The sequence below is a fragment of the Parus major genome, chromosome 6 (genome assembly GCF_001522545.3).
Source record: "Parus major isolate Abel chromosome 6, Parus_major1.1, whole genome shotgun sequence".
NCBI lineage: Eukaryota > Metazoa > Chordata > Aves > Passeriformes > Paridae > Parus > Parus major.
The window spans coordinates 1,796,652-1,814,469 of record NC_031775.1 but is presented as its reverse complement, the minus strand read 5'-3'; the positions used below and the strand labels follow the sequence as shown (position 1 = coordinate 1,814,469).

Sequence of the window (17,818 nt, the reverse complement as noted above, 5' to 3'; positions counted from 1 at the left end):
TTTAATCATCCCATTGCCAGTTGCAGTTCTGCGAGTTGCTCCTGGCTCTGAGTGATTTGAAATGTTGAGTCTTGGTCTACAAACAGAGTTACCTGAAGATCTTTGTGTTTGGACAGCAAGGGAGAAGTGGTCCTGTGCTCTGCCAGAGTTTTATTTCCACCTTGAGGACAAACAGCTCCAGTTTTGTTGTCACAAATCATGCAGCAGTGGTGTTTAGAAGAGTCATTGGTGGAAGAAGGGGATAAAACAGCCTGTCAGCTGCTGGAGATAGAAAATAAATCAGCTGAGCTGAAACAAAAAGGTTGTTCATCCTGAATCTTGCAGTACTGATGGGAAAACACATTTCTGTCACTTAATACATCTTTTTGGGGAAGCAGAGATGGAATTTAGTGCTAGAGGAGGTATGATATGCCCTTCTTGTTTTTTGCATGTCTAGTTTTTGGGAGAAGGTGTCAAAATTCACTGAGTGGTTTGGACTGGGAAAACTTACTGTGACCATTAGTCTGGGTTTTGGTGTGGGGTGGAAATTTGATTAGAACAGGGGAAAGCACACTGAATTCCAAGAGGACTGGTCACTTCTTTGCTTTTGCTTTGCAGCCCTCCCCACTGAGCTGTAACCAGTGTTGCACTCAGGTGGAGCCCAGCAGGACCATTTTGTGGCAGCTTTAGCAGCTCTTAGTCACTTCCTAAACGGGTGCTTTCTTTTCCCTGCTCCAGGGCCTACGCAGAAGACTCTGTCAGACATGGCCCCAGGACAGAGCCAGGGGAGAAGGTGAAGCATGAGGAGGAGGAGGAGGAGAGCAGCGAGGGCAGGAGGGCAGTGGCATCAGGCAACGAGGAGGCACCACCAGAAGGGAAGAAAAAGAAGCGTTCCGGGTTCAGAGACCGCAAGGTACCAAACTTGGGCATCTTGTAAAAGAGAAAACTTGCTCTGTACCTGTCTTTGTTTTCTTACTGTTTTGGGAACCTACTTTCTCAGCTCTTGTTGCCATGAGTTTCTGTAGGTTGAAACTTGTGTATATGGAAAGGTTGTATTTGTGTGTTGTGTATTTGGAAAGCTGATCCTCTGAAATGGAGACCTCTTTTCCCACCTCCACTCACATGTCCAGGATAATCAAGGCTCCTGCACTGATGGCTGTTAGGATGGTGCATGCAAAGCAGAGAATTGGTGCCAAAGTTTTTAAACCATCTGGGATATTCACGAGTGTCTCTGAGTCCATCCTTTTGCCTGTGAGTATACACAGTGCGTGTAGGAAGAGGTAGAGGATGAATGTGGAAGGGAGGATTATAGGAAAGGTGCACTTTAATTCTTCATTTAATTATTCTGTGCAAGTGTACTTGTTGAAATACAGCCTCAGTCCCCCTTCTTGGTTAGTCCTGTCTCTCTCTTGATGCTTCTAGCTATTTCATTTTCAGATCAGACACATTTTCAAGAGGAGGAAAACCTGAGTAATAAACTCTATTGTTGGCTTGTTACCTGCCTTCAGTCTTGGGCAGTTCCAGGAGCCTGGGGCTTCTCAGAACCGGTTTGGCACAATCTGAAACCACTGTTATTAAAGGATGTGTAATTTGCTCTGATGGAGTTCTGTAACTGGGAGCAGGCAGACAGCAGTATTTTATTTTTTAAGCCCATCTGGATGTCAGTTTTATAGGGCTGCGTTGGATGATGTAATATCTGTGCAGCACCAAAAAGGAGAAAGGAATTGTGAAGAGCATCTACTCCCATTTTATTATGACTCGCTTCTGATATTTATTTTTAAGCTTGTATTCTGGAGGTTGCATCTCATTAGCTGTTAAATTGTGGGTAGTCATATATAGTGGCTTAACAGCTTCTCATGAAAAATTAAGAGCTGTTTCCTTTGAAGCTGCTGAATCATTTCAGTTCCTGGTCAGAAAAGATTACACAACTTGAGATTTCAAGTGCCTCGTGGTACGTGGGGCTCTCTCCTGTAGTGAGGTGTTGGTGGCAGCTCAGTGAAGTTACACAGTAAGATAACTGTGCTGAGATATTCAGAATGGTCCAGGAGTGTGGGTTCCTGGAAGCTGCTAATTTTCATGGCAGCTGGGTGTCAGGTGCTCTGACAACTTCAGCTCCTGCCAGTACCACTCAAGAAAAGCAGGTTATTGGTTTTTTCCAGTGTCAGCAGATGGAGGCAGGTTGCAAAGAGCACCACAGTCCATCTCCATCCATGCTCTTACTTTTGAATACAGTGAGTGTAAGGATTGATTTTTGTCTGACATGGCTGGGTAAGCCAGAGAAAGTTTTTTCACAGGCAAGGACTATTGTTCCAGTTGTTAGAGATCTGCCTGTGTTGACCAGCTCTTTCCTTCCCAAGCTAGGCAGGGAATATGACCATGATTTCCAAATAAGATATAAGCCAGGTGTGCCCAAAAGATGGAAACAGTGTGTGGCCTGGATCCCTTCTCACCTCAGTCTGCCTTTCTCTGACAGCAAGAGCTCAGGAGCAGCAATTTCCTTGGGGACAGCCCTGTTTAAGACAGCCCTCACCATCTTTGTGCCAAAACAAGCCTTTTCTCTGCAGCCTCGAGACAGAATGTACCTTGTGTGGCCTGAATGCCAATGTTGCAAAAGCTCTTTTAAACGCAGGATGTGCCAGGTATTGTCCCAGGTGCCTGCTCCGTGTTTGAGCAGCAGTTGCTGCAGTGAGTCACCTCGGGAGCTGTGTTTGAATGTGGCCAGCTCAGATGACAGGGGAAGGTGTGCCCCTGTCACCACTCAAAATCAGGGCTGCTCCCAGGATGTGCTGCTCCCCTATTTGTGTAGCACCTCGGGGATTCTTGACTCTTCTAGGCCTTTAATAAAACCCTAACAAACCTCCACCCACGGTCAAAACTCTTCCCAGCTATTCCCTAATTAATTGAATATAGTGTGGGATTTTCCTTGCTAAAAAATTAAGCCTAATTGGAAGTGTTTAACACTTGTTTGTTATCCTAATGTTGCTTTTAATGAAGGTGATGATTAGTGGTTAAGCAATAAATTAAGTTTGACATTGCTGTTTTAAATAGTGATCCAAGGAGAGGGGGAAGCTGAAACAGAAACCACTCTCAGGTGTTGGGATTGTGTGTGGATGGTCCCCAAGCACCATCTCTGTGGTGCTGTGTAGGTCCTGGATATGCAGGGCAGAAAAAGAAAAAATTACTTGAGTGCCTCAATCTAGTTTGGAGGCTAATGAGCTGTAATACAGGATGGGGGCAGGCTGATGTGTTAATTAACTTGCTAAAAGTGTTTGCATGCAGCAGTAGGGCTGACTTATCAAGATGTACTGGCAGTGTTTGGGTCCTGCAGGTATCTTGCCTTGGGATGTTCCTCGTGCTGAACCTTCATTTGGGTGTGTGTCACAGGAGGAAGCACGAAGAAAATGAGTCCTAATTAATTTACCCTGTTAAGATGTGTGCCGTTGCATAGTCAGGGAGGCCCTGGTGATGCTCTGTGCCTTGAGATGTTAATTTAGAGCTTTATTTTTATGTCAGCATAGCATTTAGGTTGTTTTTTTTTTTTTCTTTTTAGCTTAGCATAAACATTGACAGTCTCAACAGCACCTTCACTCTTGTAGAGCAGCAGGGATTGCTTACTTGTCTTTCTCCTCCAGTACATGCTCTACTAATAAATGCAAAAAAGGGATTTTACCCTTTGAGTCATATCATCTTTCCGGAGGTGCCTGATTTCGTGAGGCTGCATTTCTGGGGGCAGGATGAGGATTTTGACTGCTCTGCCTTGTATAGAGGACTGGTTTGTAATAGGAAAAGGTGAGAGGTCAGGAGAGGAGACACTTGGCACGATTTTCACTCCAGGTTGCTTTGAAGCAGTGCAAAAACCCCTCACAAAGGTTGTCTGCACCCAAATCCATGGGCTCTCAAGTCCACATTTGTGTCTGGGGATCAGGTCACCCCTGTTATCATCACTCACTTGATGTTCAGCACCCAGTCATGAGTGAGTGAGGTTTTCCCCATTTGTAGCATCTTGGCTGCTCCCTTCTTGACCTGGCTTCGTGTTGCACCCAGCCTTGCAGTCAGAGGGATGGGCTGCAACATTTGTCAGTTTTTGCCAGCTGATTAGCTCATTACCAAGAATGATGTAATTGTGAGTTGAGCTGCAGGCAAAAGGGAAGAACTGTGGCTGCATTTGCTCCCTTCTTGTAGGGAAGCTTGTGGAAGAAGTGAGGTTTTCAGTTGTGATGAAAGCAGCCTGTAAGATGCTAAAAAGGAGTTTAGATTCTAGTTTTTTGGTCTAGATTGTGCATTTCTGTGCCGTAAGCTGAGACAGGAGATGTGGTTTTGGACCCATGTTGTTAGTAAGCTGTTGTTGCTGTGGAAGTAATACTCTAAATATTCTAAACATGAGGAGAAAAGCACCTGAAAGCAACAAGCCTGCCAGTAGCATCTCAGCAGGGGCTTAAAATGGATACAGAGGGAAGAGCAATTGTGGATATGAAGTCAAGTGGGGTAAAATGAAACACGGTTTTATTGGCAGAAATGTCAGGACTCCTGCCTCTGGTGCAGCATTGGGGTTAAGGGAAAGCATTTGATTGTGCCTTGCAAGAAATTTTTCCACAGGCTTGGAAAATTTGGTTAATGATGTTTTTTAGCTAGAAAGCAGGCTGTGTGGAAGGGTTGCCATGGATGGAGGCAGCTGGTCGTGGTCTATGGTGTCTGCCCTTGGCTCCAGTCCGGAGTTTCACACTGTCCTTGGGTTTATTTGTCTTCCTTGAAAGTAAAAATATCGAGCTGTTTCTGGCTGATTAAGCTGGGTGGGGTGTTATTCATGAGATCAGGTCAGGCAGGAGTGAGATATGGGCCTGCACCCACAAGTCAAAAGATCACTTGGGCATAAGGAGCTGCCTCCTGCCAGGTGGGAGCTGTAGACAAAGTCGGGAAGATCTGGAAGAGTGGGTGCTGTCTTTTACTGGCACTGGGAGCTTGGCAATAAAACAATTGTCCTCATTCCAGTGCCCTTAGCTGTGGAGAACCTTGTGGACTGAAGCAATAAAAGTGGGATTAGGTTTGTTGATTAGAAGTGCAAAGGGCCTAAGGACAAAACTTTCTTCTGCAGGAGGGAGGGAGGGAACTGCCTGTAGTGGTTGGTGCAAGGAGGTGTGAATGCTGGAAGAGCTGTGGTGATGCAGAGTGGGGAGAATGCTTTAAGTATTGTCATTTTAGGTAGTGTCATCTGAGAGACACTGGGGCAAATGAACCTGGGGAAAATCTGAGAGATTTGAGCTGGGAGATCTGAGCTGGGGCAAATGAAGACGAGAGAGAGAGGCTTTGCTTTACCAGAGCTTGGCTTGGGGGATTCAAAACATTCAGCTTTTTTTAAATCCTAGAAATAAGAAAAACTAGAGAGGGCGTTTTCTGTCTGATAAACATCAGGCTGAGGAAGTTGTTCAGGAATTTAAGGACAAGGCTGAACCAGGAGCAAAGCCAGGAATGATCTACAGCTGCCTTGGCAGTACCCTTGATCTTGCCTGTTCTCTTGCAGCACATCATCAGTTGGGATTTTTTCCTCCTGTGGCTCTTGGCCAGCTGCAGGTTTCAAGTACATTATGGACTGTTAAACACAGCATATAATGCAGGAATGAAAAGCTGAAGTAAGGAGGAAAGTTTTCTGTGCTAATACATGATGAAGTGTAGTTGTCTGTGCCTTTTTCCACCCTTGTGGCCTTGTGTTGGGATTTTGTTTAGAAGAGCTGTCTGTTGTCTTTGATTAATTCCAGCTGTTTGGGGGGAAACTGATTCTAGGTACAAAGAAAAAAAATCACTGCTGGCAGAGTTAGGAAGAAGCAGATTGGTGGGGAGGAATGAGTTTCTGGGGAATTCTGCCAGTGTGATAGAAAAGAGGAAAAAATGAGCTTGGGTGACTGAGCAACCAGCTGCGGCTCCAAGTGATTTTTTCCAAGACTCTGCTTGAAAGTAAAGGTTTCTCCCAGCCTTCCAAGACTTTTCTTTTACTTCATATATTAATCACAAATCAACTCCTTCAATGCTGTGGTTGGGCTGCTTTAGATTCAAAAATGTGATGCCAGTGTGATTTCTTATGCTCATGTTTTTAAAGCACCTTCAGGGATTTTTGTGAATTTGTTTTTCCTCTGCCACCATGAAGAGTCTAAATTTATTCATAATAAAGATTTTTGGTGTTTGTTCTTAATCCTGGCACATCAGCAGCTGATGTGTCCAATTTTCCTGGGTGTTCAAAGGGTTTTTGAAAGGAATACTGCCAAAAGAGTCGAGAGTTGTGTTGCTGAATGCAGCTTGTCCTGTGGCAAATCTCTTTGAGAACTAAGAGTCAGTGTGGGGCAGGAGCAGTGCAAGTCTAATGCTGGCTAAATTTCATTTCCAGGTGATGGAATATGAGAACAGGATCAGAGCCTACTCCACACCAGACAAAATCTTCAGATACTTTGCCACCCTGAAGGTCATCAACGAGCACGGCGAGTCCGAGGTTTTCATGACCCCGCAGGATTTTGTGAGATCCATCACCCCCAACGAGAAACAGCCGGAGAGTGAGTGGTGTGTGGGTGGTGATCAGGGGAACTGATATTCCCCAGCCTCTGCTCACCTGGTCTTTAAACTTCTCAGCTCTGCCAGGGCTAGCAAGCATCTCCTGAAGCTCTCATGCTCCAAGACCAAAATTAGCCTGAGCCCTTTCATGTTTCCCAAGATGCTGCTGCAGTATAACAGATGTGGCTGGTGTGAGTCCCTGAAGAGCAGTTGGGATGTCTTTCTCCTATATTTAATAGGGAAAGATTACCTTTAACTGAAACACTTCCTAAACCTTCAAAAGGAGGTTGCTTTGGCAAGGAAAACATCAGCAATAAAAGTTGATGATCTTAGAGGTCTTTTCCAACCTAGATGGTTCTAAAGGAGTTGAGGCAGCCCCGTGTGATGCTGCTGGTCAGGGCAGGGCTCATCTCTGCCATCTTCAGATTCCAGAGGGTTGCAGAAAAACACATCACTTGTGGTACCTGGAGGTGTTTGGCAATCAACAAGTGGGAGAGAGATGCCTTGCTGTTGTCTGGAAAACTGTGTCCTGAATATTTGGTGTTGGTGGGGTAGCAGGAGGTTTTTGTCAGCATTCCATTGTAGAGATTCATGTTTGGGGTGAGATGTGGGAGATCATGTTTTTTTTGGTCTCCCACATTGTATCTCAGAGAATGAAACAGGCTTTTGTCAAATCAAAACTTGCCTTGACTCTGCAGACATTAATGAAGAACTTCAGCCCCTGAATGTTAACTTCTAGAGTGTGGGGTTTATGTCCAAATTGGGAAATTGTTTTGATATCTTAGATGACAGCTGCTAAATAAATACTGTGTATGCCCTTGTGCTTAGAGAATAACAACATGAAGTGTGTGCAGGAGGGAAGAAAGAATAATCCTGGCATTAGTGTTTAAAGCACGTAGGTGAATTGATATTTAGGTTTCCATCAAGCCCTGGAAATGGCTGTGGTTTCCATGTGAATTTATGGCTGTAGGTTACCAACTTGTCTATCTCAGACTCCTTGAACTGGTACTTGGAAGAGCAGTAGCACATGTCTGGAAGCCCAAAAACTGAAAACCTGCTGTGTTTCATTTCAACACATCTGATTCTTTTACTTTTTCCACATGCCTGGTGCATTTTAGGGTGTGTACAGCAAATAGGTGGAAGAATGCTCAGTAAACACCTTGCTCACAGACAAGCAGAGGTGACTAATCGGAAATAATAATTCATCAATCTTAGCCACTCACTTCCCATTGAATTTCTGTTGTTATCCTGGCTGTTGAAATGGCCCCATGAAGCCATGGTGCCTGCAAATGCTGCCAGTCAGTGACACACAGCAGCTTGTAAGGGAAGAAAGTGGTCTGAGGTGTTCTTGGCAAGTGGAATGGGATGGAAGCTGAGCTTGGGCTGCCCATCAGCAGGCAGAGCAGGAAGGTGGGCATCTTGGATTTTGTTGAGTTGAAAAATCTGTCTTCAGAACTCTTACTGTTGTGGATTTGCTTCTAGATGGAACTGCTCTAGGGAGGTTGTTCCTCACCAGCTCTGTGCATCACCACAATCACAGTAAATTGAGTTTTTTAATACATAATGAACAGTAGAAGGGTAAAACACTTATTGCTACAATAAAGCCAAACCAGCCATAACCTTGTTCTCAAATGTTTTTAAAGCTGGCAGTAAAAACTAAAAGGAAGATAGGTCTGGTTTTCAAACCAGAAATTGAAAACAAAGAGTGCTACCTGCTGGCCAGATGAGTTCTGTATTTCACACCCCGCCGGTGCTTTTGATTCATAGGATAATTTAGGTTACAGGTTAGTTGGGAAATGCTGGGGCTGCTTTCTTCCTGAGTCACGATTTGGGTGTGCCCTCCACTGGGGCTGGAGCATCCTGCCTTCATCCCAAGGCATTCCTTGGGGTTGTGATTTCCTGGGGTGTGTTCCCAGGAAACCTCTTTGGGGTAATCCTTCAGTGTGCTCAAGCTGCCAGTCGTAATTTCAGGGAGTAACTTCTTGTAAATGCCTCTACTGTTTTATGGAGAGAAAACACTGTGGAATAGAAGTGATCTGGAGTAATGAAGTAGCTGAGTCCCTGTTGTATTTATTTTTAAACTGCTCATCTACTGTGAAGGTATCGTGTGCCTGATTCATTTTTATAGATTACGTAGGGGAAAGTTTGATTTATTGTCAATAAAGTGCCAGCTTAATTCTAGCCTGCATTTTGCTAACTTGGGGGAAATGAATGCCAGTTCCTCAGCTCCTGTAGATTGCTTTCTCTGGTTCAGTCAAACTTCCTGCCACAGCATTCCCAAGTAGGCAAGCTGTGCTTAAGGAATGACACGAGCTTGCTGAGCTTGGAATGGTTTGTCAGAAGGAGCCAAAGAATGGCATTAAACTTGAAAGCTGATTTAAAAAAATAATTTCTTTCTGTGCTAGCTGGAAAGTTCAAGTGCCAGGAGAAGCGTGGGTGGTGATTTCTGCTCCCTGCAGTCCTGTATTATTTTTGTTCTCCCACATCCTCTCATACCTGAGAGGTAACTTTGCTCCAAGGGTGGATGGGAAGGGATGGCTGTTTCCTGCCTGGTGCTTCCTTGGAGCCCCAGTCCCAAACCCCAGTCCCAGCTGAAAATACTCTGTCTGTGGTGGGAAGTGCAAGGATTCCCTCCATTTCCCCAAGTTTATCTGGGTCTATTCTGCACTGATTGTTTTCCTGAGGAATGTGAGTATTTTGAAGCATTCTGGACTAAGGAGGAGCTGTGTCACGCTCAGCCAGTATATATTTTCCTACAGCCTTTGCAATAAGGACAGAAAGAAGTAAAAAATACTTCTTCTATCTCACCCCAGCATGCTGTAATGAAGGCAGGTTCTTCCCAAACCAGTCCTGCTCTTCCATCCCTGTATTAACCTCGCTGGTTGTCCCAGACTCCTGCCCTAGGAAAGATCCATTTCAAGTTTCACTACATAATGAGCAGCAGCAGTTCAAATATCTGAGCTCTTAGAGGGTTTTTTTGGTTGGTTTGGTTTTTTGTTTGAGTGCAAGAGACCCCAAACATGCTGCTGAAGGCCAGGCAGAAGCAGCAGCTGTGACCCTGCAGTCTCTGTGCAGGGGATAGTGACAGAGGAGAGGAGCCATGAAGGACACGGCTGATTCCCAGTGGCTGCATCAGAGTGTACAGCTTGCTTCTCCTGTTAGAAATGGTTTGTTTTCCATGCCTGACATGCATGAGAAGCTGAGCACAAGCTGGCCTCTGGGGTGGTGCAATGCATGAGTGATTATTTTTAATTTTGATTAACATTTATGAAATATGGATCTGATGGGTAGAACCAGCAGTCAGGACCTGAGACAAGCACTCATGTGATGAGGAGGGGAGAACTCCCTGGGCTGGTACAGATCCCTAAAGTTACACAAAGTGGTCAGCTGGGATATTTAAGACTTAGAAGGATGCCAGAGATTCTGGGTTTTCAGTCCTTCTGGGAATTCACACTCTATTTTCCCCCAGTACATCTGCTGAAGAGCTGTTCTGAGAAAAGATGTGAGTGAGGGGTAACTCCATTTGTCTCCTGAATAAGGTGGGGCTCTTTTTCTGTGAAAATACATAATGCCTAGGCAAGAATTATCTTTGAGCCTGTCATGCCTGATATGAGACCTCAGGATAAGAGCCAAGGAGGAGCAAGAGATGCATTTACATGTGTGCTTATGTGCTGAAAGTCACATAAATGAGGGCTTCCCATACAGGTGCCAGGTTGGTGGGGCTGACCAGGTGTGTTAGGAATGCATGTCTCACAGGGAGACATGGCTTGTTGGAGCAGGAGGAGATAGAGGAGAACTAGATCTCTTGATCCTTCCTTCCTGGAACAAAACAGCCCTGGACTTGAACCTAAGCTGGAGGCTGTTGTCCCCTGAGAAATTTCAGGCAGCTCATTGTTTGCTTGCAGATTACATTTTAGATTCAGAGGGGAAATACTCTGAATACAACAATCAGAGGCTGGATTACAGCTCTGGAGGAGAAAGCTTGCTCCAGCATTTTCTCCTGCCATAATGTGGCATATCACAAGCACAGTTAGCAGGCTCTTGAGTCTTCATAATTAGCCCTTTTATTCATCTGCTGGCAAAAAAAAAAGAGTTCATGTTATATATTAAGCAGTGGGGGGAAGAAAGCAGATCGTGAGTGAGTGTTACCCAAATAATGTGAAAAATCTGACAAGGATATCAAGACTGGAAGGAATTGAAAAGGTTTTTCCATCAGTGAGAAGCTGCTGGTATCCCAGAGGAAATCATGGTGGTTTCTAATTGATCTCAACTGTGTTCTTGACATAATATAATTGTCCTCCTAGAAGCTCATTTTTTAAATGTTTTTTAGAACTGCAGTCTATAACCTACTGCCTATGGATTTATTATTACAAAATAACATGAAGAGCTTAGTAATTGTCTGCATATTTATCAAGTGTGGCAATTAGCTGGCTTTGAGAAAATCCATGGAAAGTATGCTTTTGTTAATCAATAGGAATATAATAAGCATTTGATTTTAGATTTGGCTATTGTTGAACAAGAGTAAGAACAAGTTATTCTGTGTTTTTTCCTTGACATAAATCATTTCCTCTCCATGAAAATGCCCTCCCCAGCACAGAATGAGAGAAGTAAATGCAGGGAGTTTCTACTGTTGAAAACCCTGTTTTCCCCATTGTGAGTCTTTAGTAATTTTTGCTTTATATTGAATCATTTTTATATTTAGAGTGCTGTGAAAGTACCATCACATGAATAAAAGTGGCAGCCTATATCCCTGGTATCGGTGAGTAAATGGTGTCAGTCTACTCTGAAATAACATTTTTAGTGGCCCTACATGTTTAGATACTCTGTGACAGTGCTGCTGTTTATTTGGGGACACTGATAGGTGCCATCAGAATTTGTAGGAGTAATAAACAGTGGTAGTTAAACATTGCAGGAAAGTTGATTTGGAAATCATTGCAGGTCATTGAAATGCTGCTGGCAGTGAATAGCTGGTGCAGAGCCCTTGGCTGCAGGAGCAAAAAGGATGTGTAGGGAAAGATGAGGTGGTGTGTCAGATAAATATAAGTGTATTCTGGGGTGGGTCATGGTGGAAACTCTGGGTTTGTTCAACAGAAAAAATGAGGGAAGCTCTGGGTGATCACTGCAATCCACACTGGCCATGGTGTGTGTCCCAGGAAGGCTTGAAGCGGCCACGTATCTTCCTGAAATGACTCCTGGATTTCATTGCTGCCTCTCTTGAGAAAACCTTTTAACCACTTCTGGGAGAATGCTTTTTCAGCCCCTGCTCCTCAGTGAAAGGTGGAAAAGCTCTTTTCTCCTGGTTCAACATGCCTATTAGCCTGTGTTTCTGCAGCTCAGCAGCAATAGCCCAGCCAGGGGCTCTTTGTCTTGGGAGTGTGGCATTAGAGACAATCCTGTGGTGGCTTTAACATAACACTCTGCCTTTTGAAGAACAGAGGTGTAATAACTGACATTCTTCCCTTCCCTTATTCAGCTGTGATTGTCCTCATCCCTGCAGTGTTCCCATTGGCTCATCACCCTGTGCAAATGCTGAATTCCTATTGCAGCATCTTGGAGGAAAAGCTTTTGGGGTTTTTTATGTAATTTGAAGACTTCAGGCATCAGGCAGCAGGCCCTCTTTGTTGGTTTCCTTTTGTCAGGTTTAAAGGCTTGTGGAAAAACAGGCAGCTAAGTCCTTAAAAAAAAATTAAACTGTAGTGGGAAAAGAAAAATGTATAGAGTAGAAGTGTATGCATTGAACATAAATGCCTCTTTTCAGCTTTTGAGCTGGCTCCTCTCAAGACCTATGTAAGGGGAATTTCACAGAGGAATTTAAGTGTGCAGTTTAATTAATGCAGCAGAGGAGAGGGGGATGTTGTTGTGCATGGCTGGAAGTGTGGCCATATAAAACACTGGTGGAAACCAATGTGCTTATGTGCAGTACAATTGTGGAATCATCTGGGTTGGAAAAGATTTTAAGGTTGATATTGACCGTTGGCCCAGCACTGCCAAGGCCACGACTAAACTATGTCCCAAGTGCCACATCTACATGGCTTTTAAATCCCTTCAGGGATGGTGACATCACCACTGCCCTGGGCAGCCTGTGCCAGTGCTTGACCACCCCTTTTGGTGTAGGAATTTTCCCTAATATCCAAACTAAACCTCCCCTGGCACAGCTTGAGGCTGTTTCCTCTTGTTTCTTTTTACTTGGCAGCAGAGCCCGACCCCCCTGGCTGTCCCCTCCTGTCAGGGAGTTGTGCAGAGCCAGAAGGTTGCCCTGAGCCTCCTTTGCTCCAGGCTGAGCCCCTTTCCCAGCTCCCTCAGCTGCTCCTGGGGCTCCAGACCCTTCCCAGCTCCGTTCCCTGCCCTGGACACGCTCCAGCCCCTCCTGGGCTCTCTGGGCTCTCAGGGCCCAGGACTGGACCCAGCCCTGGAGGTCCCTCAGCAGGGCCAGCCCAGGGGATGGGCCCTGTCCTGGGCCTGTGCCCACACCACTGCTGGGACAGCCCAGGAGCCTTTATTTCCATATTTAGTTATTACATAAATATTTTTAATAATTATTTCAAAATACATGGTATTTATATATATAAAATGACAGTTATCAGCTCATCTTTTCCTGCTGTTCTCTACACAATCATCCATTTATTTTGGCTCTCTATTGAAACCTGTTTGCTTTCCCAGTGTTTCCCAGTTGCAGGGGGTGCCATTAAGAGATACTTTCACTTGCTATTTTTAACCCATGTCCTTTTTATGAGTACATGTATAATGTCAGGCTGTCAGGGATCTGTCTTTCAGCAGCGTTTCCTGGCATGGGAAAAGGGAGGTGTTCCTGAGAAATGACTTTATTATGACACACAGACATAAGCTCGGCTTAAGTCACCATCCAGATGGATGGTCGGGGTGAGCTCCGACCACATAAAGCATCTGTAGTAAAATAATCACATTTATCAGACAAATCCTACCTCTAAATGCACCAATGCTCACTGCATTTATACCCACAGCTTGGAGAAGGACAAAATTCAGAAGATTAAAGTCTGAAAATGTGTATGAATATGCAATTTGCATTGTTATCAGGCCCATGAAATACTGAGAAGGTGCTTTCTTGGCTGGAATTTTCACAAGTGCAGACAGCCCTGTGACAATTGCCTTGACCTTTGAAATTGGTGGCAGAGGAGTTGCAGCTGATTTGGGTCACAAAGGGTAAGGGGGATCACCCTGGAGCAATGAATAATTCCATTTTCTGCACGATACCATGAAACTTTCCAGTAGACAGGAAGGGTTTCATTATGCTCTTTCAAAAGCAGGTGATGCAGCAGGCATGGGGAAGACTTTATTTTGCTTTTTCCATCTTATTTTCTAATTTAAATTGAAATGAGAATGTGCTAATTACCATAAACAGTGGCAGAAAATGCACAGGATGTCGTTCTCCGGAAGGTTTTATTTCTCAGAGCACCAAAAATCAGCCTGTACTCTCTTGAGTTTTACTGGAATTTTACTTGAGTTCTGCTTAATCTCTTCTCAGGTTGCATCTTCCTGATTTTGGATTGCAAAGCTCAGATAATTAATCTTCCTGATTTTTTTTTGTCATCTTGCTTATATGTGCAGCCACCAGTGTTAGATGCAGCCTGCTGGGCATTGTGGGATAGATGAGAGCTTTGTGCCTTAGCTAAGGCTGGGATATTCTCCCCCTCTTCAACATAAATAAGCATTTTGTGAAGGTATCAGAGACTTCATTGGTATAAATAATCCCTCTCCCTGCCTTTCTCCCATCCAGTTAAAGAACTCCACTTCTTACAAATGCACTTACAACTTATCCCCTTGAAAATCTATTTATCTTATACTTAAATATGAACAAACTTTGGATTTCTTTGGGGATATCCCAATTTACTATGGGAACAGGTCTTTGTTTTCCCATTTGTGAGCCATTCAGAAGGTGTTATTAAAACCACCAAGAGTCACAGGTGAAATGTTTGCCTGGTAATAGTGCAGGGATCTACTTTGGGGAGGGTATTTCAGGCTCTTGAGAGGTGCTGGTTGCTGAGCTCTTGCTGGCCCTGCTATAGAAGGTTTTCTTCTCCAATTCCATGAGTTTGTTAGGGTTTTTTATGTTCAAAGTACAAAATATACAAAACCAAATAAAAATTTCCTCCTGTCCTTATGTTTTCTACACATGTTACTCAGACTGTGCCTTTTACTTTCCAGTCCTCTCAAACAAAAACCACAAGAAATACTTAATTTTACACCATAAAAGCTTTCTTTTCTGTAAGTATTTTTTTTCTTTTGCAGACCTGGGCCTGGACCAGTTCATAGTGAAACGCTACGATGGGAAGGTGAGCACATTACACTATTAAAAGTATTTTATTTAATGGCTTTTTTGACCTAGAATCCTTCCAGTTATTACCTGTGCGAGGGTGTAAGTTAAATGAAGTGTGTGAAGTGTTCTCTTCTGAGCATTCTGTTTTTCAATAACATTGCAGTGCTTTTTCTGAAATGACAGAAAGATTATTTTTATAAAGGGACCTTTTTTTTAATGTTTACAGACAAAATATTACCACTTCCTATATTCTGGTGGGCTGGGAATTCATGGGTTGTAATAACATTTCTTTGTTGCTTCTTTCTGACTTGTGTGAGAGCCCCACAAGTGAAACCATTTCAGGGAAAACTCGCTGGATCTTTCCCTTCCAGTCTCATCTCCAGTTTCTTAAAGGAAGAAGACTCTCTTGTGGTTTTTTTCTGCATCCCACCCATGTATTTCCCCCCCTATCAAACAGCCTTTTTCTGTTCCCCTTTTCAGCCCCTGCTTCTTCCTGCAGCACTGCACAACCCTTCTGGGTGTTTGTGCTGACATGAGAGGTGTTGGTAAAATCTAAGCAAATTCTGATCTAGTTTTGTCTCCCTGTGAAAGTGGAACCAAGTAGCATCCCACTTGTTATTATGGATATCACAGACCTAATTATCCACCCTGTAAATCCCACTGGGGTGATAAAGGCAGCTCTGCCCCAGGACTGGCAGCTCAGATGCACTCTTGATGCAGATAACTGCAGATTAGTTAATTTTCCATCATATCACCAGTGGTACACAATGGTCCTCCAGCTTTTAGCAGCATTTTCACCTGCACCATCTGAAAACAAAGCTTTCAAAGGGACATCAGCATCTCACCCCCTATTGTTGAAGGGTGCATCTGCCACAGAGCATCAGGCATTTCCAGAAAGCCTCAACACTGGGGAAAAAAAATAAAATAAAATGTAAAGCTTTATATAAACACAGTGTGGGCTGAACATGTACAATTCCCTGGTTTGTGTTTAGCAGGGACAGGTAACAACAAAATGATAAAATACCTGGGGTCCCTGTCATGAGCACTGGACAAGTGTGCTGGTTACCCAGGCAGCAGAGCAGGGCTTTGCTGGAAAACAGACAACAGGGAGGTGGATTTTGGCAGTTAGTTTTGATACATAAAGCTCCAAAGCGTGTCGTGAACACCTGTTTTCTTTTTCCCCCCCTGCCACAAACGTGATGTCTGCTTTTTGTGATTAAAAAAAACAGCCCAACCAAAGGAAGGACGTATATTCTTTGCAAAATACCCAGTGTTTCTCCCTCTGGTTTCATGACAGTCTGTTTTGCATTTGCTCACTTTCATCATTTTATCTTGTCAAGCTATCACCCTCATCCCTTAGGCTTTACATAAACAAGATTTGTTTGTAGGGAAGAAGTGCTGAATCCCACACTATTTTTGCTAATCGCTCCTCTGTTCCCAAGCACTCTGCAGGCAATTCCCAGCACACTGGATAAAAGATCCAAAGGCAAATCCTTTCAACTCAACTTTCTGTTCCTTTGCCCCTCAACACCGAGGGCTCTGACCTGTAGTAGACTGAAATAGCTTTTTATATAACTTACAGATGTTGCTGCTGCACTTGGATGTCTCCATGCTGTGGTTTGATTGCCTGAAAGTGAGGCAGCAGATTTAGGGGACTGCAATGGACATTGCTTTATTATTATTATCTTCTCCTGGGACCTGATTTTTCCACAGCCTAATAACACCCTGGAAGCAGTGTGCTCTGGAAATGAAGAAATAGAGGTTCTTGTTTGCTAGCTGTCTGCTTAAAGACAGCCTGGGACTGGCTACATCTGGCTGTGGCTATTAGGGCAGTGGTAATGTCCAGGTGAGAGGATAATTTGAGGAGAGGATAAAATGAGCTGGCCTTGGCTCTCCCTTGGTAATGAAGGAAGCTGACAGTAGATTGATCTGACAGCAACTTGTTCTCATTTTGTTGCTTGCTTTGGGTTCCAGTTTTTAAAAAATAACACTGCTTTTACTCAGCCAAGCACAACTGAGGTGCTGCAGAGCTGACCTCGCACATTCTGAGTTTCACTCACATAGTGATGAAATCCTTTTGCATCTCTTCCTCCCTGCCTGGTTCCAGCCACACATTCTTCTTGGATTATCAGAGCAGCCTCTACCTGGAGGGGATTTGCCTTTGTGTGCTGAAGGAGCTGCTGAGCTCAGGCAGAAGGGTGAGAGGGTTATCACTGTTCCCCAAAGCATCCTGAGGGATGTCACACAGAGGTAATGGGAACTGTGGTACTCAAAAATATGCCTGGTCACTGGAAAGTTCTTTAAGGAGAAATAAGTTTGTGAACAATCAGACATAAGCAAGCTGTGCTACTCCAAAGCACTGACAATCCACAGGCCTGATCCTGGCTGAAGTGTGGGAAAGAGGATTGATTTTAGTTCCAAGCAAAGATGAGAGCATGCAAGCAGTACTTTAGAAGGAGATTCAGTTAAAAGGTCTGTGCAGTCAGTTGCATTTTAATTACATATTCCAGGACAGTGTTTGTAGCATCTCTGGGAATTTCAAACATGTGTATTTGAGATCTAGATGCTGCAGCATTAGTGAGATTATGAGCTCCTTTCACAGAACCCATTTTATTGAGGCAAAACTGCCATCAAAATAACTAATTGGCTGTTGTGGGGTGACCAGGACTGATCTTGCCACAGGATTTTGGGGAGTCATGTGCCTCTGTATTGTGCTGTTGTTGGGTTTCCAAGCCAGCTTGCTGTGCAAGTGACTGAATGCCATGGTGAGAAAAAAATATCCACCTTTTTCCCCTCTTCCTGCCCCTCCTTCTTCCTATTATTAGCATTATTTATCTTTATTTTTTTATACTTAAATTAAAATTTTAATAGTTTTATTTAATAAACCCAAAAAATATTACGTATTTAAATTATCAAATTTATAGGGTTACTGGAGAGGGAGGTAAATGTTACTGCCTTATTAATGGCAGCAATATTCCTGTAATTTGAGCCTAAATGCTTTTTCTTCAC

General features: G+C 43.8%; 1 protein-coding gene across 5 annotated transcripts in view; it reads left to right on the top strand.

Annotated features, from left to right (window-relative positions):
- The window catches only part of MICU1 (mitochondrial calcium uptake 1), an 84,229-nt gene that overhangs the window by 18,168 nt on the left and 48,243 nt on the right, over nucleotides 1-17,818 (top strand). For all 5 annotated transcript variants that reach the window (XM_015633132.2, XM_015633131.2, XM_015633129.2 and 2 more), the window contains exons 4-6: nucleotides 718-892; nucleotides 6,356-6,518; nucleotides 14,782-14,825. In XM_015633132.2, coding sequence (XP_015488618.1) covers nucleotides 718-892; nucleotides 6,356-6,518; nucleotides 14,782-14,825 — 382 coding nt within the window. The remainder of the gene's footprint in view (nucleotides 1-717; nucleotides 893-6,355; nucleotides 6,519-14,781; nucleotides 14,826-17,818) is intronic.